At 43.2% G+C, this 23,057-nt stretch overlaps 1 protein-coding gene and 1 pseudogene across 1 annotated transcript; one reads left to right on the plus strand and one right to left on the minus strand.

Annotated features, from left to right (window-relative positions):
- Positions 1–1,536: 1,536 nt before the first annotated feature.
- LOC136171945 (voltage-dependent anion-selective channel protein 2 pseudogene) lies at positions 1,537–14,015 on the minus strand (annotated as a pseudogene).
- An 81-nt stretch (positions 14,016–14,096) lies between these two features.
- LOC136160950 (intelectin-1-like) lies at positions 14,097–21,207 on the plus strand. Its single transcript, XM_065925258.1, has 8 exons — positions 14,097–14,108; positions 14,368–14,431; positions 15,059–15,166; positions 16,301–16,548; positions 16,900–17,058; positions 17,455–17,575; positions 18,597–18,700; positions 21,055–21,207. Exons 1-8 carry the CDS (start codon positions 14,097–14,099, stop codon positions 21,205–21,207), a joined length of 969 nt encoding a protein of 322 aa, XP_065781330.1.
- The last annotated feature ends 1,850 nt before the right edge of the window (positions 21,208–23,057 follow it).

Raw genomic sequence — 23,057 nt, forward strand, 5'->3', positions numbered from 1 at the left:
CTTTCTGCATTGCTCCTTGTGGATTAGAGCAGTGGTTCTCAAATAGGGTGGGAGATGGAGGAGACGAAGGTGCTGTTGTCTCTCAGGACGACTGCTAGATTTAGCAAATAAAAATATAGGAGACTCGCCTACGCTTTATTTCAGATAAATAATGAATAATGGTTTTAGTATAAATGTGTCTCTGCAATATTTACCTGGAGACCCTACCCCCAGCGAACTCCTGGGAACATGTGGAGACATTTTCATGGCTGGGAAGTGATGTTGTGAGGCTGGAGTGCCACTGGATAGAGGCCACGGCTGCTGTGAAGCACCATCCGTTGCCCGGGACCCCTCCCTCAAATGGAGAGTGGTGTGATCTGAAATGTCAATAGTGTGTTTGAGAAACCCTGGACACAGGACTTGTTTTATTTGTAGAGTACTGACATCCTGAGTTTCTGAACATTTGTAGCTGAGGGCAGAAAGAAAAATTTAAGAAAATGTGTTTAATTTAAAAATTTCACAAAAATCTATTTCATTATGAGCCCCAAGTATTTAATAATTTTATGCATTTAAATTGATGAAATGGAGATTCGTATTCTAAGAGAAGTCAAGAAAATTTAAGCATAAAAATTTCTCCACCCCTCGGCCTCCTTGGTCTCCTCTACTGTGCATTGTGTATCTGCCTTATTCATCCCCCAGACCTCTGTACTGGCAGAAGTACTTGCTCAGTCATAAAGAGCACCATTTTCCTAGCACCAAGGCAACTCCTTAATAGGCCACATTCCTTCCTGAACTCGTAAGGGGTCACCATGACCCATCCCTTTGCACTTAGAGATCAGGATTTTGCAAACTCTCTACATCACTTAATGTATAGCCGTCTGTCTCATAAACCTATATAGGACTTCCCTGGTGGGCCAGTGGTAAAGAATCTGCCTGCCAATGCAGAGGACATGGATTTGATCTCTGCTCCAGGAAGATTTCACTTGCTGTGGGGCAATTAAGCCATGTGCCACAACTACTGAGCCCAAGCTTTGGAGCCTGGGAGCTGTCCCTTCTGGAGCCTGACTGCCACAACTATTGAAGCCCACATGCCCTAGAGCCCATGCGCCACAACACGAGAGGCCATCACAATGAGAAGCCTGTGCACCACCCCACTGGCCACTGCAACTAGAGAAAGCCTGTGAGCAGCAACCAAGGCCCAGCACAGCCAAAATAAATAAATAAATGAGAAAAGAAAACCTATATAACTAGGCGTGGACCTCTAACTGGTAGAATAGATCTTGGAGCTTTTTGATAGGCTGTTCCTGAGTTACCATCCTCAGTTTAGCTTGAATAAAACTCCATTTCTTTCATAGATCATCTGATTAATTTCTTCATTGACTAAATAATGCTTAGGTGACTGGAGGACTACAGCCTTGGTAACTAGATAGATAATTTCTATGTAGCTAGATAGCCATTTTACTTAAAATTGCCCACACTTTTAAAATACAGTTCTTTTGTAGATTATCCTTTATTTTGATGACTGGGAATCAGAAGAGGGAGAATGAAGTCTACTGGTCACAGGGGAATTGTATCAAGACCCATCTTCTGATATCTCTTCCTAGAAGTTTCCGCATTTAGATAAACCTCCCACCCCAGAGAAACTCCAAGTTCATGGCCTCCAACAGTAATGCTCCTCCTGTTAACCAGAACACACGTCAGCTTCACACCAGACACACTGCCTAAATGTAGCCCATTCCATTTGAACTAGAATTGTTGACTTTTGTAGAAACAGAAGTAATGGGATTCAACTGACATTTAGCTGGAATACCCAAATGAGTGCAGCTGACACCTAATATCCAAGCAACATTCACTCGACTGTCAAGATCTTCGTATTCTTTTTGTTAAACTGATCCTCCAAATTCTGTTCCCTGAATCACTCCATAGCATGTATCTGAAAGTCCCCAGTCCTGTAACGCACTGCAACCTTGTCAGGTTGGACTTGGCCCTGTACCAGGTTACGGGCTGGAACCCAGCAAGCCAGCCCTCATAGTCAAAGACAGCTGAACCATGGGTTGCAGGTCCAGCAAAATCCAAGTTAATATCAAGTTAATATCACAACCAAGGTTTATTGACTCTCTCGCAAGAAGACTTGATTTTACCATTTTTCTTTACCATGTTAGTGAGAGAAGGTAGTACCAAACTCAGATTCAAACCTTGACAAATCTGGTCTTCATTTAAATTTGATTCTGCTCTCAGTTTCATTGTTCTGTGATAGGTGATACAGTATATGTGTTTGATTCTAAGCTGCCAGGCACTTGACCTGTGTTTGTGTTAGATGATCCAAATTTTGAGAATGTTGTGTCAGTGCATGATTTTGTTTTCACATCCAGACAACCCCAAATCAATCCTCCCTTGAAAATGTCTCTGGCAGTCTTCCAATGACACCTCCTGACAGAGGAGTACACATCATTTACACACAGCTCACTGTGTAGGCCTCAATGGCAAGCCTGTGAGAAGAGGTCATCTGGTGTCTACTGAGGGGGATGCTGCAGCCACAGCTGAGGCCGTGGGCTTGTCATGGGTTGGGTGGCAGCTGTCCTGGCTGGAGGGTGAAGTGAAAGCCTTGTGGTTGTTCTTGGCTAAACCAGATTTGTATGGTAGTTAATCAGCCATTATTCATGTACAGTTGACCCTTGAACTATGTGTGGGTTGTGGGCCAACTCTCCCCACAGTCTAAAATCTACATATAAATTATAGTTGACCATCTGTACCCATAGCACCTCCATATCCGAGGTTCCTCTGTGTTTATGGCCAGCACCTGCAGATTCAATGAGTCACAAATTGTGTAGTCTATATTATTTAATATTTGAAAAAAAAATCCATGTGTAAGTGGAATGGTCTAGTTCAAACCTGCTTTGTTCTAGGGTGAATTGCTTTTATCCGCCCCCTAGTATCTTCTCTTTTTTTCCATCTCTTTATTAAATTTTTGTTCTTTACTAGCTCATTCCTGATTTTCCTTACTACTCATTTATTTTTCCTTTCTCTACTTATTTTTGTTACTTCTCGCCTTATTTCTCTCTCCTCATGTCAAGGTGATGCTGAACCAAGACTGGGTCTTGTGTGTAGGAAAACCTGTGGGTTGTGGTGAAGGAAAGCACAGCATTTACTGTAGGTGACAGCAACCATGAGCTCATTTTCTAAGTCTGTCTCTTCCTATTTTGTAAATAAGTTCATTTGTATAATTTCTTTTTAGATTCCACATATAAGGGACATGATATTTCTCCTTTTCTGTCTGACTTACTTCACTCAGTATGACACTCTCTAGGTTCATCCATGTTGCTGAAAATGGCATTGTTTCATTCTTTTTAATGGCTGAGTAATATTCCATTCTCTCTCTGTGTGTATACATATATATGTATGACATCCTATATATATATATATATCATTCATATATATATGATATATATATATATATATGATATATATATATATATATATATATATATATTTCACATCTTCTTTATCCATTCCTCTGTGGATGGTCATTTAGGTTTTTTCCATGTCTTTCCAACATTGTGTAGTTTTGGCTTGTTTATCATAGACTAATTTAATCTGATTAATTAGATTGACTATAGGTGCATGAGTTTATTTCTGGGTTTCCTATCCTGTTCCATTGATCTATGTTTCTATTTTTGTACCAGTACCATACTGTTTTGATGACTATAGCTTTGTAGTATAGTCTGAAGTTGGGGAGCCTGATTTCTACAGCTCCATTTTTCTTTTTTCAAGATTGCTTTGGCTATTTGGGGTCTTATGTGTTTCCATATAAATTTTGAGACTTTTTTTTGGTTCTAGTTCTGTGAAAACTGACACTGGTAATTTGATAGGGGTTACTTTGAATCTGCAGATTTCCTTGGGTAGTATAGTTATTTTGACAATATTTTTATTCTTCCAATCCACGATCTTGGTGTATCTTTCCATCTGTTAATGTCTTTTTGGATTTTTTTCATCAGCATCTTATGGTTTTCGAAGCACAGGTTTTTGTCTCCATAGGTAGGTTTATTCCTAAGTATTTTATTCTTTTTGATGCAATGGTAAATGGAATTGCTTCTCGAATTTCTCTTTTTGATCTTTTGCTGTTCAGTTCAGCTCAATTCAGTCACTCAGTCATGTCCGACTGTTTGTGACCCCATGAACCACAGCATGCCAGGCCTCCTGGTCCATCACCAACTGCCAGAGTCTACCCAAACCCATTTACAGGAATACATTAGATTTCTGTGTATTAATTTTGTAGCCTGCAACTTTACCAAATTCATTGATGAGCTCTGGTAGCTTTCTGGTAGCATCTTTAGAATCTTCTATGTATAGTATCATGACCTCTGCAAACACTGACACTTCAACTTCTTCTTTTTCAATTTGGATTCCCTTTACTTCTTTTTCTTCTCTGATTGCTATAACTAGACTTCCAAAACTGTGCTGAATAAAAGTGATGAGAATGGACATCCTTGTCTTGTCTTGTTCCTGATCTTAGAGGGAATGTTTTCAGCTTTTCACCACTGAGTATGACACTAACTCTAATTCAAGAAAATTAGAGATACCAGGGGAACATTTCATGCAAAGATGGGCTCAATAAAGGACAAAAATGGTATGGACCTAACAGAAGCAGAAGATATTAAGAGGAGGTGGCAAGAATACACAGAAGTAATACAAAAAAGATCTTCATGACCCAGATAATTATGATGGTGTGTTCACTCACCTAGAGCCAGGCATCCTGGAATGTGAAGTCAAGTGGGCCTTAGAGAGCATCACTATGAACAAAGCTAGTGGAGGTGATGAAATTCCAGTTGAGCTATTTCAAATCCTAAAAGATGATGCTGTGAAGGTGCTGCAGTCAATATGCCAGAAAATTTGGAAAACTCAGCAGTGGCCACAGGACTGGAAAAGGTCAGTTTCCATTCCAATCCCAAAGAAAAGCAATGCCAAAGAATGCTCAAACTACTGCACAATTACACTCATCTCACACACTAGCAAAGTAATGCTCAAAATTCTCCAAGCCAGGCTTCAACAATATGTGAACCATGAACTTCCAGATGTTTAAGATGGATTTAGAAAAGACAGAGGAACCAGAGATCAAATTGCCAACATCTGCTGGATCATTGAAAAAGCAAGAGAGTTCCAGGAAAATATCTATTTCTGCTTTATTGACCATGCCAATGTCTTTGACTGTGTGGATCACAATAAACTGTGGAATATTCCGAAGCAGATGGGAATACCAGACCACCTGACCTGCCTCTTGAGAAATCTGTATGCAGGTCAGGAAACAACAGTTAAAACTGGACATGGAACAACAGACTGGTTCCAAATAAGGAAAGGAGTACGTCAAGGCTGTATATTGTCACCCTGCTTATTTAACTTATATGCAGAGTACATCATGAGAAACGCTGAGCTGGATGAAGCTCAAGTTAGAATCAAGATTGCTGGGAAAAATATCAATAACCTCAGATATGCAGATGACACCACTAATGGCAGAAAGTGAAGATCTAAAAGCCTCTTGATGAAAGTGAGAGGAGAATGAAAAAGTTGGCTTAAAGTTCAACATTCAGAAAACTAAGATCATGGCATCTGGTTTCATCACTTCATGGAAAATAGATGGGAAACAGGGGAAACAGTGGCTGACTTTATTTTTTTGGGCTCCAAAATCACTGCAGATGGTGACTGCAGCCATGAAATTAAAAGACACTTGTTCCTTGGAAGGAAAGTTAAGACCAACCTAGATAGCATATTAAAAAGCAGACATTTACTTTGCCAGCAGAGGTCCATCTCGTCAAGGCTATGGTTTTTCCAGTAGTCAGGTATGGATGTGAGAGTTGGACTATAAAAAAGCTGAGCACTGAAGAATTGAAGCTTTTGAACTGTGGTGTTGGAGAAGAATCTTGAGAGTCCCTTGGGCTGCAAGGAGATCCAACCAGTCCATCCTAAAGGAGATCAGTTCTGAATATTCATTGGAAGGACTGATGCTGAAGCTGAAGCTCCTATACTTTGGCCACCTGATGCGAAGAACTGACTCCTTGGAAAAGACCCTGATGCTGGGAAAGACTGAAGGTGGGAAGAGAAAGGGACAACAGAGGATGAGATGGTTGGATGGCATCACCAACTCAATGGACATGAGTTTGAGTAAATTCTGGGAGCTGGTGGTGGACAGGGTGGCTTGGCGTGCTACAGTCCGTGGGGTCACAAAGGGTTGGACATGACTGAGCGACTGAACTGAACTGAACTGATGATGTTAGCTGTAGGTCTGTCATATATGGCCTTTATTATGTTAAACTATGTACCCTCTAGGCCCACTTTCGGGAGAGTTTTTATCATAAATGGGTGCTGAGTTTTGTCGACAGCCTTTTCTGCATCTATTGAGATGATCATGTGGTATTCTTCAAACAGTTGATATGGTGTATCACATTGTCTGATTTGCAGTTGTTGAAAATTACTTGCATCCCTGGGATGAATTCCACTTGATCATGATGTATGATATTTTTAATGTATTGTTGGATACAGATTGCTAGTATTTTGTTGAGGATTTTTACATCTATCTTCATCAGTGATATTAGCCTGTAATTTTCTTTTTTTGTGGTATCTTTTTCTGGTTTTGATATCAGGGTGATGGTGCCCTCATGAAATGAATTGGGAAGTTTTCCTTTCTCTGCAACTTTTTGGAACAGTTTCAGAGGGATAAATGTTTGATAACTCTTCCCTAAGTGTTTGATAAAATTCACCCATGTAGCCATCAGGTCCTGGACTTCTGTTTGTTGGGAAGTTTTCAATCACAGTTTCAATTTCAGTGCTTGGTCTGTTCATATATTTTCTATTTCTTTCTGGTTCAGTCTTGGGAGACTGTACCTTTTTAAGAACTTGTCCATTTCTTCCAGGTTGCCCATTTTATTGGAATACAGTTGTTCACAGTAGTCTCTTATTCTTGGTATTTCTATGGAGTCAGTTGTAACTTAGCCGTTTTCATTTCTAGTTTTACTGAACTGAGTCCTCTCCCTTTTTTTCTTGATGAGTCTGGCTAACAGTTTATCAGTCTTGTTTATCTTTTCAGAGAACTAGCTTTTAGTTTCATTGATCTTTGCAATTGTTTTCTTTGTCTCTATTTCATTTAGTTCTACTCTGATATTTGTGATTTCCTTCCTTCTACTAGTTTTAGGTTTTGTTTGTTCTTCTTTCTCTAGTTGTTTTAGGTGTAAGGTTAAGTTGTTTGTTTCAGATTTTTCTTAGGGTAAGATTGTATGGCTATAAACTTCCTTCTTCAAACTGCTTTTGCTACATCCCGTAAGTTTGGGGCCATTTAGCTTTTGTTTTAATTTGTCTCTAGGCATTTTTTATTCCTTCAGTGATCCAGCGGTTGTTTAGCAGCCACAAGTTTGTATTTCTCAGAGTTTTTTTCTTGTGGTTTATTTTTAATCTCACAACATTGTCATCAGAAAAGGTGCTTGATATGATTTTGATTTTCTTAAATTTACCAAGGCTCACCCTGTGGCCCAGCATGTGGTCAATCCTGGAGAATGTTCCACGTGCACTTGAGAATAATGTGTAGTCTGTTGCTTTTGGGTGGAATGCTCTATAAATATTAAGTTCAACTCAGGAACCAGAGATTAAATAGCTAACATCCGGTGGATCATAGAAAAAGCAAGAGAATTACAGGAAAACATGTACTTCTGCTTTATTGACTATGCTAAAGCCTTTGCTGTGTAGATGAAAACAAACTGGAAAATTCTTAGAGAGATGGGAATAACAGACCACCTGACCTGCCTCCTGAGAAATCTGTATGCTGGTTAAGATGTAACTGTTAGAACCAGATATGGAACAATGGACTTGTTCAAAATTGGGAAAGGTGTACATCAAGGCTGTATATTGTCACCCTGCTTATTTTACTTATATGCAGAGTACATCATGCGAAATGCTGAGCTGGGTGAGGCACAAGCTGGAAACAAGACTGCTGGGAGAAATATCAATAACCTTAGATATGCAGATGACATCACACTTATGGCAGAAAGAAAAGAGAAACTAAAAATCCTCTTGATGAAAGTAAAAGAGGAGAAAAAGAAAGTAAAAGAGGAGAGTGAAAAAGCTGGCTTTGAACTCAACATTCTAAAAACAAAGATCATGGCATCCATTCTGTCACTTCTTGGCAAACAGATGGGGAAACAAAGGAAACAGTGAGAGACTTTATTTTCTTGGGCTCCAAAATCACTGCAGATGGTGACTTCAGCCATCAAATTAAAAGACGTTTGTGCCTTAGAAAAAAGCTATGACCAACATAAACAGCATATTAAAAAGCAGAGACATTACTTTGCAGACGAAGGTCCATCTAGTCAAAGCTGTGGTTTCTCCAGTAGTTATGTATGGATGTGAGAGTTGGACCATAAAGAATGCTGAGCACTTAAAAATGGATGCTTTTGAACTATGGTGTTGAAGAAGACTCTTGAGAGTCCCTTGGACTGCAAGGGGATCAAACCAGTCAATCCTAAAGGAAATCAGTCCTGAATATTGATTGAAAGGATTGATGCTGAAGCTGAAGTTCCTATACTTTGGCCACCTGATGCGAAGAACTGACTCATTGGAAAAGACCTTGATGCTGGGAAAGATAGAAGCAGGAGGAGAAGGGGACGACAGAGGGCAAGACGTTTGCGTGGCATCACTGACTCAATGGACATGAGTTTGAGCAATCTCTGGGAGATGGTGCAGGACAGGGAAGCCTGGCATGCTGTAGTCCATGGGGTCTCAAAGAGTTGGACAGGACGGAGTGACTGAACAACAACAATGAAATTGAAAATAAAAAGGGAGCAGGGATGGTATAGTATTATCAGATGAATTAGACTTAAAAATTTGTAAGAAGCAAAGTACATTATATATTAATAATGGTTCAATATTGGCAAGAAGATACAGCAATTATAAACATTTATGCAACTAACAAAAGACCTTTAAAAATATAAAGCAAAGATGGACATTATTGAAAGAAGGGATAGTTGTATAATAAGCATGTAACCCCAAAGGGAAAGGGGCGGGAGACTTTTCGCAAAACTGTAACTGCCCCTGCATTCTCCTTCTAAGGGGTGAAGGAGCTTTCCCTTATCTTTCTCTCCTTCCATGAGCTTCTTGGAATGAAGAGTTCCCTGCCAAGTTGGGATCTTTTCTTGTATTAAGTTCTCTAGTGTTGCTTCTGTGTCTTTTAGGAGGAAAGCTTGGTGGTGCCTCTGCCCAAATACTTGCCCAATAGAGATGAGGACTTTGGTTTTCTCAGGGCAAGATTAGCCTCAGCACAGAATCATAAACTTACCACTTACATAAAATTCACTTACTTCCATGGGGAACAACATAAAGTTACTGAATTTGTCAGTTAAAGACTGAGAAGCTAAAATGGAACATCTATAATCCATAACATTTTACATGAAAGACATTAAAAATTTTGAGTATAGTTGATCTACATTGTTGTGTTAGTTTAGGTGTACAGCAAGGTGGAAAGAATTTAAACACTAACAAAATAGAAAGGCCATAACCACAGAATAAATATACTTCTTTAGCTTGAATATATCTAGTTCTTGGGAAAAGAATTATGCATGTTGCATGTCAAATTGACGTATCATTACCTACCACAATCTTTAGATGACATTTTGTGAGTATTTGATTCAGCTTAAATTCCCCTTATAATCTAAATATTTGATATTGTTCATACACTGGAGTCAATGATTTCTTTGAGAAAGAAGATTTACCTCCTTTTCCCCATGACAGAATCAACCACTTCATCCAATATATTTTCATAATTTTGAGGCAAGCCTTTATTAAACAATTGATAACATTGTATTCAAATATTTATTTTTCTCTTATAGCAATTCCCAGGAAAGGGTTGATGGCTTCCCATATCTGTAAGCTAATATTTTCTATTTTGAGAGTGTTAAGGAAATGAATTACTCAATAGAACCAGATTAATTACAAAAGAAAAAGACTGAGGCGTCTGGGAGTAAGAATATTTAGCAATTGCAATAACAGACTACATGTAGGTCTAACCTGGGTCTGCCACCATGCTGTGACTACAAAACAAGCTTTCAGTACCCCATTGTTGCTGGTGTTCAGTCACTAAGTCAAGTCTGATTATTTGCAACCCCAAGGACAGCAGCAAGCCATGCTTCCCTGTCCCTCACTATCTCCCAGAATTTACTCAAACTCATGTCCATTGGGTTGGTGACGCCATCCAACCATCTCATCCTCTGCTGCCCTCTTCTTCTTCTGCCTTTAATCTTTCCCAGCATCAGGGTCTTTTCCAATGAGTCCACTGTTCCCATCAAGTGGCCAGAGTATTGGGCCTGCACCTTCAGCATCAGTCCTTCCAATGAACATTCAGGGTTAATTTCCTTCAGGATTGACTGGTTATCTCCTTGCTGTCCAAGGGACTCTCAATAGTCTTCTCTAGCACCACAGTTCAAAAGCATCAATTCTTTGGCTCTCAGCCTTCTTTACAAAATAAGCTTTCAGTATCACAGTACACTGTGATATTCTGTAACGTTGAAAAGCTATTGTACTTTCTGGGATAAAATCAGGATGGGCTTTTAAGTGAGAATAGATAAGGTGACTTTTTTTTTGATGACTTTTTTTTAAAGGAGTGTAGAATTATTCAATTTGAAAATTTAATGCAAAGTGATCCTCAAGATATATGCTGTTACATAAATTCAGAATTCATAGTTTTTAAAAAGACAGTAATACATGTTATTATACCCCAAATATTAGGATTTTGGATATTAGGCACACTTTATTTCTGAATGTCAGCACATGCCAAACCTGTACTATAGACACAGCCCCTCCTTCCCTGGCCGAGGTTTTCGGACTTTTTATGGTGTCATCTGGTATTTACACATCCTTCTGGAAGAGGTCACTGAATATGCCTTTGGCCACGTATTCTCAATTGTCCCATGTTAGAAACAGTATTCAGCAGGGGATGCCATTTGTTGATGGCCAAAGAGTGAACATCTGGAAGGTGATTCAATCCAAATGTATTGCTTTATTCCCCCAAATTTTGCTAGTCAGATTTTAGAAGTTTGATATCATGTAGGAACAATATTTCTCAGCTGCTAGGCTGGGTCTGGGTAACTAGCCAGTTTATTTTACACGGAATATGCTGTGCTTAGTCACTCAGTCGTGTCTGACTCTTCGTGACACCGTGAACTGTAAGTGTCACAGGCTTCTCTGTCCAAGGGGATTCTCCAGGCAAGAGTACTGGAGTGGGTTGCCATACCCTCCTCCAGGGGATCTTCCCAACTCAGGGATCGAACCCAGGTCTCCCACATGGCAGGCAGATTCTGTACGGTCTGAGCCCCCAGGGACGCCCCGCACGTGGGGCACCAAACAGTAAAACTCTTGCTCTTTACTGAGGTGAATATGGAAAAATATTGCGGGAGCTATTATGTGTGCGCATGTGTGTGCCCTTGTTGAAGATGATTTGTGAAGAAAATTTCCCACACTGTTTGCCTGCTGAAGACCCAGGATTAGTTATTCCTTTCACTCCTGCTTGCAAGATGACCACCCTTTCTCCCAGACCCTCCCCGTTGTAATGCAGAACCAAGTCAGCCGCCTCGCAGTGCTGACACTGTTTCCCTGAGGCCTGCCTTTAACGCCCCAGTGCAGTCTGTACATCTCACACCTCCTGAGACACCACAGGCAGTGCGTTTAACATTCCCCCTAAAACAGAACACAGAATGCCATCCTTCCAACCTCCAAGATTAGTTCCCTCCTCAGACATAAACGTGCCACCAAGCCAGGGCCCCGTACTTGCCTTGCTTCCTGAGGCTGAGAAAGGACGGTGTGGACTTGTGTCCTGCCTGGTGAGGGCTTCAGCCTGGAACCGACCCTTCCTGCTCACCTCACTTGGCTAGAACAGGTCCCAGGGCCCATTTAACTTCACAGAGGAGGGGGCAGGCTTTGCTGTGCTCCAAACAGAGGGAATTAATCACAGTGAACAACCCAAATGACGACCTGAGAAATCCCCTGATTAAGTGGTTTTAGTGGTCATTTCCCTATGGCTGTAGCAAACAGCAGAGATGTATGGGTGATAGGTCAGTCCTCTCTCCATCTCTCCCTCCAACCCTGTCCTCTTTGAAAACAAATTCAGATGGTTGTGATGTAGTAGAGTAAGTGTAAGTTGTTAATAATATTCCAGGCCTTGAACTAGATACTGTTTTGTATGGTTGTAAGGCATTTGCCTTCCTCCGCACTGAACAAGCTGGATGGCTCCTGCACCTTGGACATCAAAGAGATGTGGGGCTGGAGGGCCAGGAGTGAGAGGAAGCAGTGCCCTGAACATCAGCATCTGATGCCGAGAGCAGCTCCAGCAGCAGAAGTGACATAAATGAGGTATCAGTGGTCAGCCAGAGCCTGGGCAGTGGACAGAGCTGAAAGCAGTCAGGTTGACATGGGTGTGGAATGGTGAAACCTAGTTGTATGCTGTAATGAACCTAGACACAGTATTAAAAAGCAGAGATATCACTTTTTTGGCCCTGTAGTCCATATAGTCAAATATGGTCAAATGTTCATATAGTCAAAGCTATGGTTTTTCCAGTAGTCATGTACAGATGTGAGAGTTGGACCATAAAGAAGGCTGAGCACTGAAGGATTGGTGCTTTTGAACTGTGGTGCTGGAGAAGGCTCTTGAGAGTCCCTTGGACTGCAAGGAGATCAAACCAGTCAATTCTAAAGGAAATCAACCCTGACTATTCATTGGAAAGACTGATGCTGAAGCTGAAGCTCCAATGGTTTGGCCACCTGATGCAAAGAGCTGGCTCACTGGAAAAGACCCTGATGCTGGGGAAGTTTGAAGGCAGGAGGAAAAGGGGATGATGGAGGATGAAATGGTTGGATGGCATCTCTGATTCAATAGAGATAAGTTTGAGCAAATTCTGGGAGATACTGAGGGACAGGGAAGACAGGCTTGCTGTAGTTCATGAGATCGCAAAAAGCTGGACATCACTGAGTGACTGAATAAGAACAAGAACATCCCCTGAGGATTTTGGGCTTCAGTGTGGACAGGAAATCTCCTAATAATGGGAGGCAATGAAAGCCAGAGAAAATTCAGTCTGATGAATGCTGGCTGAGCTGAGTAGAACTCCCAGGCTAGCGGACCCTAGCAAAGTACCAGTTATATTAAAAAGAATTAATGATAGAAGTTGATAATTGCACTGTGGCTAATATGAGAATATCTGTATTGAGAAAGGACATACTTATCTAGGGAAAAGGCCTTCATATATGTAACTTATTCTCAATATGTTAAATAAAGAAAGGCTGCATGAGTTTTTGTATGCATATAGAGAGAAGGCATACATGATAAAGCAAATTGGGTAGAACACAAACTATCAGTGAATCCAGGTAGAAGCTATATGTGTGTCTTTATACTATTCTTATTTTTGCAATATTCTGTAAATTTTCAATTATTTTAGCCTCCAAATTAAGACAGAATGACATAACAGTGTGGCACATGTCATAATTAGGGTGACAAAGTTCATGGTAGGCCGGGGGAGTATCCGTCAGCTATGACTGGGGGCAGGGGATTCAGGGCAGGCTTCATGGAGAGGTTTCAGGAGAGACTGGAAGGATGACGACCTGACAGGTGTGTGATGCCCTGGAGCATCTGACTGAGGTGGGAGCAGGACAGGCTGCAGGGAAGAACCATGAGGTCCCGTCCATCCTGAGAGTCTGTTACGGAAGGAACACTGTGTGCTCTGACCCAGCAGGGCTGGACCTTCTCATGGTGAGTGTCACCTGCGTGCCCAAGAGCGCTGCCTCCTGCCCCTCCAGCTGGTTACACAATCCCTCTCATTGTTGGGGGCCGAGGCCCAGGAACCTTCAAGGGAAGAAAGCCCGAGGGAGGGGCTTGCAGACCAAAGTGGGCTGGGATGGGCAGGCCCACATGCTTTGCTCTCCCCATAAAGGGTCAGCACTTCACTCCTGTCAGGACTTTGCAGAGGCAGCAGCTCTGAGACTCCTCCTGGCTGGGCGCTCTCTGCTCCTGGCATCTGCGAGGAAGGAAGGGGATAGCTCTCTGTGCTGTGAGGAAGCTGAGTCTGAGACAAGATCCGAGTGTGTGGGGAGCCACGATGCCAGCTCAGGTCTGGTCTTGGCCTCAGGGATGCAGAGTTTCAGAGAAAGGAGCTTGTGGGTCCTTAAGGATTTGAGGGTTGGATGAGGTGGGGTTTATTCAAGGAGGTTCAAGAATGCACAGAATCCCATCACTTTCCATTTGAGGTTTCCATATGCAGAAAGTTCAGAGATCATAATGGGAAGATGAAAAATGATGGATCAGCAAGGATGGAAGGGAGAGAAAGAATGAACCCTCCAATGATGTTCTGCATCTCCTTTCTTCTTTAGGGGCCAGGTGCCAGATTCTGCCTCCTGCTGTTCCTCTCTCTGGCTGCCAGAGGGCGGGGTGCAGGTAAGTCAGGAGCAGCAGTTTCATCAGCTACCCAGGTGTGCAGAGGAGCAGAGGGAGTGGAGCTGGGCTGGATGCTGAAGTTCTGGCCCAGAGTGGGAGTCATGGAGATGCAGAGAAGCTACACTTTGCAGCCAAATTGAGCTGTGGCCTAGTGTTGATTGCTGGTCTCTCTGGATGTGTGGTCTGAAGCTAAGGCCTGTCCTGGGGCCCCAGTCTGTGCCTCTGTGTGGCTGAGGGGGCTCAGGGTAGTCATAGTGACAACAACTGCTTCCTTCTAGCTGCTCCTGCTCTTATGGCCTTGGCTTTGGGATTTCCAGAGGGTGCTTGGTGGTCAGGGCTGTGTCCAGGGAACATTCTTCCCTAATCCTCATCCTCACAATTCCATTTATCACAATAGGCATAAAGCGAATTTTCAAGTTTAATTAGTTGTGGAGAAGAATGCAAGTTAAGTCAAGTCTCTACTAGATGGTGGCTCAGCTAGTCTTAGCAGAGAAGACACTGACCTCTGGGGCTGCAAAGCCCAGTGATGAACTTGTGAAGGGGAAAGGAGCTGGGAGTCAATGACCAGGAAGGCTAGAGTAAGCCGTATGACACTATTAATGAGAATTATCCTCACATCCTCTACAGTGACCCCTTCTGTTGGGAAGTTCTGGGGGGACAAAACCTGTGCCCCTATCCTGTCTTTCTTGCCCAGAAGCTGCAAGGAAATCAAAGAAAGTTGCCACAGCGCAGGTGGTGAGTAATAAACCAACTCAGCATCCTCTCCTTTTGGCCCCTTTTTCGCTACAGATCCTGGTCATGGAGATCAAAAGGGGTGTGCCTACCACTCCTGTCTGCTCTGACTCCAGCTTGCAGCCTAGGAGACTTCCAGGGGGAATTTTGAGGCTTTTGGGTCCCATCTAGTTGTAGGAAACATGATCTTCTGGACACAGGGAGAATGTAGAGTTCCTGGTGACTCTTAGCTTGGCCAACAAAGCTCAGATGATTGTAAAATTCTCTCCTTCTTGTAAGTAAGCTAAGTAGTAGAAAACATGAGCCTCTAGAGTCAGAGACATAGAACTTTATTACTCACTATCACAGAAGTAGCCAGAGCATAGCTTTTTCCTGTGCTGTTTCTCTGGTCCCGTCCCATCACAGTAATGTGAAGAGGTCCAGGAGATATCTGCACATGTAGTTTGTTTGCCAAAAGTGAACAGTGAAAGTGAAGTTGCTCAGTTGTGTCTGACTCTTTGTGACTCCAGGGACTATAGCCTGCCAGGCTCCTCTGTCCATGGAATTTTTCAGGCAAGGATACTAGAGTGGGTTGCCATTTCCTTCTCCAGGGGATGTTCCCAACCCCGGCATCGAACTCTGTCTCCTGCACTGCAGGTAGACTCTTTACCCTCTGAGCAGCTCATAAATTTGGTTCATCAAGCAAGTACAAATCTTTTCTGATATTACAGCTTATTTTCTTTGGGGCTGAGTATGAGGAGGAACTCTGCACTTAGGGAATCTGAATCTCATAAAATGGGCAGTGACCATGCCTGCCCTTAGCTCTGAGTTGCAGAGGCCACATCCTGGTGTGAACTTGAGATGTGGTCGGGTGCTGTTATCAGGCCTCAAGTGGTCAGAAGGAGACTCTATCCAGAGGGAGATACCATCTCTGTATCCTTGGATGTTTGCTCTATAAATCTCTGAAAAGGTAGCATGGAACAAAGGCAGGCAGTGTTTCTGTTCTTAGATGACCTATGGAGGATTGTCCTCAAGAAATGAGTGTGTGTAGGAACCTTCAGGATACATTTCTGACTTCTCAAAATTCTTTCTGGTATTGGGACCTGACAGGGACTCCCTGCTCTAAGACAGGGGGTTTCTGACTGGTTCCCTCTGCAGATGGCCTGTATCACCTCCGCACTGAGAATGGTGTCATCTACCAGACCTTCTGTGACATGACCTCTGAGGGCGGTGGCTGGACCCTGGTGGCCAGTGTCCATGAGAACTATTTACCTGGGAAATGCACGGTGGGCGATCGCTGGTCCAGTCAGCAGGGCAACAGTGCTGACTACCCAGAGGGGGATGGCAACTGGGCCAATTACAACACGTTTGGGTCTGCAGAGGCGGCCACCAGTGATGACTACAAGGTGGGTGGCACTGAGCTTCCAGGTGGAAAGGGTGGGGAGCGGGGTGTGGCTGGAGCAGAGCATGTGGAAGAGAGGGTGGGAGATGGGGATGTGGAGGTGGGGCTGGAGAAGAAGGACAGAAGTCCATGTCTTGAGTCATAGCTTCTTCCCACCAAGGCTGTTTGTGTGGTGGGTCCTCATTGTCTGCTGGAGAGAGGTAGTGGTCTGAGCACTGCTCAGACCCCTACCTCTGGAGCCCTCCACCTGTTCCCTCGAGCCCTGAGCTCTCAGCTCAAGGGAGGGTTGTGTGTGTGGGTCTTTGGCTGGTGGCATCTCCTGGGCCGGTGAAGCTGAGTGTGTGTCGCTCTGCAGAACCCTGGCTACTACGACATCCAGGCCCAGGACCTGGGCATCTGGCACGTGCCCAACAAGTCCCCCCTGCAGCACTGGAGGAACAGCTCCCTGCTGAGGTACCACACCAACACTGGCTTCTTCCGGAGATTGGGACATAATCTGTTTGGACTCTACCAGGTACATGGGGCTGCTGGCTGGGGGTGAGGGCACTTCCTTTGGTGAACAGAGAGTCAGTGTTTTGGATGAGGAGTAAGTCTGCTCTGTTCATTGCACTAGAAGGTGTCTCTGCTTGTCTTTCTCCTACCTCTGGGTCCCTGTGAACTGGTGCGCTGGCTCTCTCAGAGGAACTCTGAGCCAGGAAGCACAAGAAGTTAGGGGAGAGAGGAGGGTGGGTAAAGAAGGAGAAAAACAAGGGTCTTGAGGCTACTCATACCCAAGCTATGAGTAGGGGTGGCAAAGAATCACTGTCATTTGGACTGTTGTCTGAATAATGCCATCCAAGGGCATTAAATTCTCTACTTCCCAGTACAGCAGTGTCTCTACTCTCCTCAATCTGTATTTTGGTCCCTGCAGAAATACCCAGTGAAGTACGGAGCAGGGAAGTGCTGGACTGACAACGGCCCAGCCATTCCTGTTGACTATGACTTTGGTGATGCTGAGAAAACGGCATCTTATTACTCGCCAAATGGTCAGCGTGAGTATCTCCTTCCAAAACCCAGTCATCAATCCTTTGCGGCACTCTTGGGGAAAGGGTAAATAAACAACAATTAATGATGGCTAGCATTTGTGGAACACATATCAATACAACACACCAAACTGTTTTCTAGAAACTTGACATGGTTTTGTGTCATTTAATCGTCCTGAAAAATCTATGGAGTTAGAATTACTGTCCTCTCTATTGTAGAGACTATAAAGCCAGACTTCTTAATCAATACACTGTGTGACATAATAGTTAAGGAAAGAGGCAAACTAATGTTCACAGGTGACAACAACTTGGAAAGTGGTGAGAAAATTTTGTTTTTGTTATGATGGGTTGCTGTTATTTGAAAGAAGACATTTTTTCAGCATGATAAAACAGGAGATGTGGGTTTGATACCTCAGTAGGGAAGGTCCCCTGGAGAAGGAAATCACTAGCCACTCCAGTATTCTTGCCTGGAAAATCTCATGGACGAAGGAAGCTGGCAGACTGCAGTCTATGGTGTCACAAAGAGTCGACCACGAGTGAACTAAAGCCATAGAACGTTAATGTTTGGTGGGAAAATGTGAAGCATCAGTTCTTACATTTACTGTTTCAATGAGAGCAGGTAATGGTAGGTAGGGCAAATAAAGTCATGGTAATTGGATGAGCAGTGTGCCAGCAGAAACTGACGGCTACTTCTGATCAGTGTATATTCCTGCTGGACCTCTGGAGGTTTTCCTGCTGATCTCTCAGTGGACTCTGATTTCTCTTATGAGCCCCAGGCAGACAAGTGACTCTTGTGAACATGAGCCTTCGTCCTGTTACTCCAAATGGAAGGAGGTTCCCTTCTAGCCAAGTTCAGAGCCGGGATGTAGCAGCTGCTGTCCACAGAAGGGCTGGATTTCATCCTCTAAGCTTGGAGTGCTGGGCTGTAACCTGACCTGTTGATTTAGGGAATCCCTGGGCTGGTCAAAGGGAAATTGTTTCCAGTTCATCTTTTGAATACTTAGGCCTTTCTCTGCCTCTTCTTTTCCAGAAGAATTTGTTGCAGGGTTTGTCCAGTTCAGGGTGTTTAACAATGAGGGAGCAGCCAATGCCCTGTGTGCTGGGATGAGAGTCACTGGCTGCAACACTGAATTCGTGAGTTTTGGGACGATCCCCGGCATGCGTGCACATGTGTGTGCATGTGTGTGTGTGTGTTTGTGTGTGTGTGTGCGTGCATGCATGTGTGTGTGTGTGTGTGTGTGTGTATGTGCATGGGAACACTCGATTGAGATGTTCTAATACATATCTCCTTGGCTTGCATTTTATTCTTTTGCTGGTAGTTTGTGGACATACTTTTAAAATTGTTACTATTGCTTTTAAACTGAGATTCAATGGACATAAAACGTTTTATTAGCTTCAGGTATACAACATAATGATTCTATATTTTTACGTATTTTGAAGTGATCATCACAGTAACTCTAGTCAACACCCACCACCACACATAGTTGCAAATTCTCTTGTCTTGTGATAAAAAATTTCAATATCTACTCTTTTAGTAACTTTTCAGTGTACAAATCAGTATTATTAACTATAGTCACTAGTCTATACTTTAAATCCCCAGATCTTATTTTATAACTGAAAGTTTGTACCTTTGACCAGTGGATATAATTTCCTGTATTGAAGTCCAATTTATCTGTATTCCCATGTATGATTTGTACTTTGATGCTGTGTTTAAGAAGTATTTCCTTATCTCGAGATCATGATGATATTCTCACACATTCAATGTAGAAACTTTATGTTTTTATTTTTTTCCAGTATTGAGAAGAGAGCACCATAGTTTGGTTAGTGGAGACTGTCTCTGAAGGACATTTTACGTCTGGGGTGCAGGAGGAAGAGAGTCAGAGCTCTAAGAACAAGAATGTGCACTCAGTACCTTTTCATTCCTCACCTGTCAGTCTGAGAAACGTGACCCTGAAGTCAAGGACATCTTTACTCCCCCCTTCAGCTACCAGTTGTCCATTTCTCAGTCAAGGTGTAATAGCTGTGTCTTCATGGAAGGGCCCCTAGATTATGGTTTAGAGGATGATGGAGGTATAGGCCCTAGGAGTAGGGTGGAGTGTGTTCTCCCTACACTGGCTTCCAAGGAGCCTTATCGTGCTCATTAATGCTCATTTGCATGTACCCTTGCAAGCACTGATTCCTTAAAATACATGCTAGAGAACCTACAAAGTGCAGCTATTAGAGATGCAAAGCTGACAGAGTCATCTTAAGGAACTCAGACTGAGTGGGAGAGAGATATAAATGCACAATTGCAATCTTATATGGTATCCTCTGAGATAGAAACATAAACAAGGGGCCCTGGGGACACAATACAGAAGCTTCTACCTCTGCTAATGGCACACAGTTGATTCTGAAGGAAGGTGACATCTTTGCTGAATCTCACAAGATGTGTGTAGAATTCAATAGGCAGCAAGGGGCAGAGTAGTGTCCTTTGAACATGAGTAACTAACATGTTCAAAACCACTGGGATTTGATAGACCATGGTGTGTTGAGGGGGCAGTGAGCTGTTGTGTAAATTGTATCATGGTACGCACATGGTGTAGAATCAAGAACTGGAAATACTTGCAGGAAGTAGGGCAAGGAGGGGCTTTTGCATTATGTCCAAGACATAGAGTTTATGTTATAGGTGATGGGACACATCAGAGGAGTTTGACCAGATTAGTGACCTGATCACTTTGGTTTAGCAAGGGGGGACATGGATTCAAGAGCAGGGAAATTAGATTCAATGAGATCATGAGGCAGGTGTAAAGGTGCAGATGTGAAATAGTGAGGACCTGGGCCAGGGTGGCCTTGATAAATTTGAAAGAGCAAGCATGGATGCATAGACAGTGAAATCAGCAGTTCTTGATGATTAAATGAATGTGGAGGATGGGAAGTGAAGGAGGCAACAGACTTCAGGGTTTTGTTTTGGGTGACTGAGTGCTATCAATTAAGATGGGTGACAAGAAGAGAAATAGATTCAAGGGCAGCAAGAGAGCGAATTAGTTTTGTTATGCTTAAGTGGAGTTTTAGATCTAGTGATATGTAGGTGGAGACATTCACAGGGCAGTTGGATATGGGGTTTCAAGCCCAGAAAATACCTAGCTGGTCTTCCAGACTTAGGAGTATATCTTGACAGTATATGATTATGCTGGTTCTAGCAAAAGTCATGGGGGGAAGACAGACCATCATTGGGAGAGTGAGGTGTGGACAGAACTGTGAGGGATAAATATCCTTTGGGGGAGCCATTGAGGAAAAAGGCTGGTTGAGAGGTCTGAGAATAAGCATGAAGGAAGGTAGAAAGGAATTCAGGGAAGCATGGTTTCAGAGTCTACTGGAGGAAAAGGTTTTTTGAGGGGAGGGGTCAAGGCAAGTAGGAAGAAGACCAAACTTACAGGGGATTTGACCATTAAGAGCTCACTGGTGTGTTTACAGCCAACCCCTTACTGCCTCTTCTCCCTGCCCCCCAGCACTGCATCGGCGGAGGAGGATACTTCCCAGAGAGCAGTCCCTTGCAGTGTGGGGATTTCTCCTCCTTTGACTGGAATGGATATGGAACTCACGAGGGATACAGCTCCAGCCGGGAGATCACTGAGGCAGCTGTGCTCCTGTTCTACCGCTGAGAGCTGTGTGGTGTGAGTCGTAGAACCCAGCTCCTAAGCCCAGACCCTCAGAAATGGAAGAATGGAATGCTATCAAGGAGGGGAAGGGAATAAATTACATCAGTTTGTGCACTTTGTGACTCTCAGTTTCTTTTAATTCCTTTTACAAATTGAAGTCTGGAGCGATGTTTAACAATAACGCTTTGTAATCTGGTGATTTCCACTTTAGACTTTCAGAGTTTGGAACTTCTTGTCTCAGAGTATCCCAGACACACATTTGCTTCTCTTTCTGGGGAACCCCTGTGGGAGACTGAGGAGCAGGGAAAAATCATTCTTAATTTTCCTACCATTCTATTATTGGTTAGTCAAATCAAGCTCTCTGCATAAGTATCTTAAAGAGGAAAAGCTGATTATTATTTAGTTTCAGTAGGAAAAAAAGAAATTGAGGTCACAGCTGTCCATTTCCTTTATTCCTCCAGTTTTGACAGTTGGGACTGTAAGGCATAGTTCCGGCGAGGCAGAAAAGGAAACACGACCTCAACAGAAGTAGGTTACCTTTATTCAGGCAAGGAAGGGCGACAGTCGGCCAAACGACAAGGCTGAGCGCCGAAAGGGATCAGGGAGGCTTCATACTTATAGGAAGGTTTGTGGAAGCGATAAGGGAAACGTCAATCAAGTGGGATATTTTGAGTATTCTTTTGTTGAGATGACACTTGTAGTTGGGCAGGGGGTGATAAGTCTTCTGAGCGAGTGTAGGGGGTGGAAGGTTTCTGGACAGGGGGTGATAAGTCCCAGATAGATGCAACTGGCCTGGAGCATCAGGATGGAACTAAAGTTATGCTTTGTTTTCTCTGAAGTTAGATGATTCAGCAAGGGGCCTTTGAGACTGTTGTTCTCTTTTCTAGGCCCAAAAGACTCCTTCAGGGACAGTCTCTAGAATGACTTGGTGCTATTTGCAACATCTCTGTTTTGGGGAGGGTCCTCACAATACCAAGAAATTCACTGATACCTAGTGGGATGTCCTACAACTCAACTCCATTTTGACCCAATCTGCCAGGAGACTGCGGCAGATCCCGTGTGAAGGGCTCAGTCCTACAAGTCTGTCCCTTGAATTTTCTACTCCAGACACCGGTTGCAAGTCCAGATTGTCACCTGTGTTGTGACTGGCTGGCTGTAGACTGGAGGCCAGTGAATCCCTCCTTGGGTTCAATCAAATTGCTAGAGTGGCTCAGAGAACTCAATGAAATATTTTACCTACTAGATGATGAGTTGATTAGAAAAGGGTATAACTCAGGAACAGCCAGATGGAAGAGACAGCTGAGCCAGTACAGGTGAAGGGCCCAGAGCTTCCGTGCCCTCTCTGAGCACAGCATTTCTTCCTAATCTCCACATATTCACCAACCCTGAAGATCTCTAAACCACATCCATTTGGGGTTTTACACAGACAGGTTTGATTTAATCATTGACCAGGGAAATTGATTTAACCTTCCAACCCTTTTCTCTTCAGGAGAGTCAGGGTGAATGGGCTTGAAAGTTTCAAACCTCTCATTTCAATGCAGATTCTAGCTTCATTAACATGACTGAAGGTCTCTTAGGCAGAGTCTGAATGTAGCCCATTCCAACTGAACTAGAGTTGTTGGTTTTCACAGAACCAGAAGCAATGGGTTCCAATTGATATTATCTGCAATGCTCAATTAAGTGCAGCTGGTACCTAGTGCCAAGCAAGATTCACCCAAGTGTCAAGATAAATTTCTTTCTGATAAATTGATCCTCCAAATTTTGTTCACAGAATCACCCCAGAGCTTGTAACTGGATGTCCCCAGTCTGTAATGCACTGCAAAGTTATTCCTTGTCAGCTTGGATTGGCACTG

Source organism: Muntiacus reevesi, chromosome 1 (genome assembly GCF_963930625.1).
Source record: "Muntiacus reevesi chromosome 1, mMunRee1.1, whole genome shotgun sequence".
In the NCBI taxonomy this organism is placed as follows: domain Eukaryota; kingdom Metazoa; phylum Chordata; class Mammalia; order Artiodactyla; family Cervidae; genus Muntiacus; species Muntiacus reevesi.

What these genes read in the sequence shown, in the direction of transcription:
- LOC136160950 (XM_065925258.1), top strand. An exon ending in AAGTTGCCACAGCGCAGGTG is followed by an intron (nt 15,167 to 16,300) that starts GTGAGTAATAAA and finishes TTCCCTCTGCAG; the next exon opens with ATGGCCTGTATCACCTCCGC. An exon ending in CTGGCTGCAACACTGAATTC is followed by an intron (nt 18,701 to 21,054) that starts GTGAGTTTTGGG and finishes CCTGCCCCCCAG; the next exon opens with CACTGCATCGGCGGAGGAGG.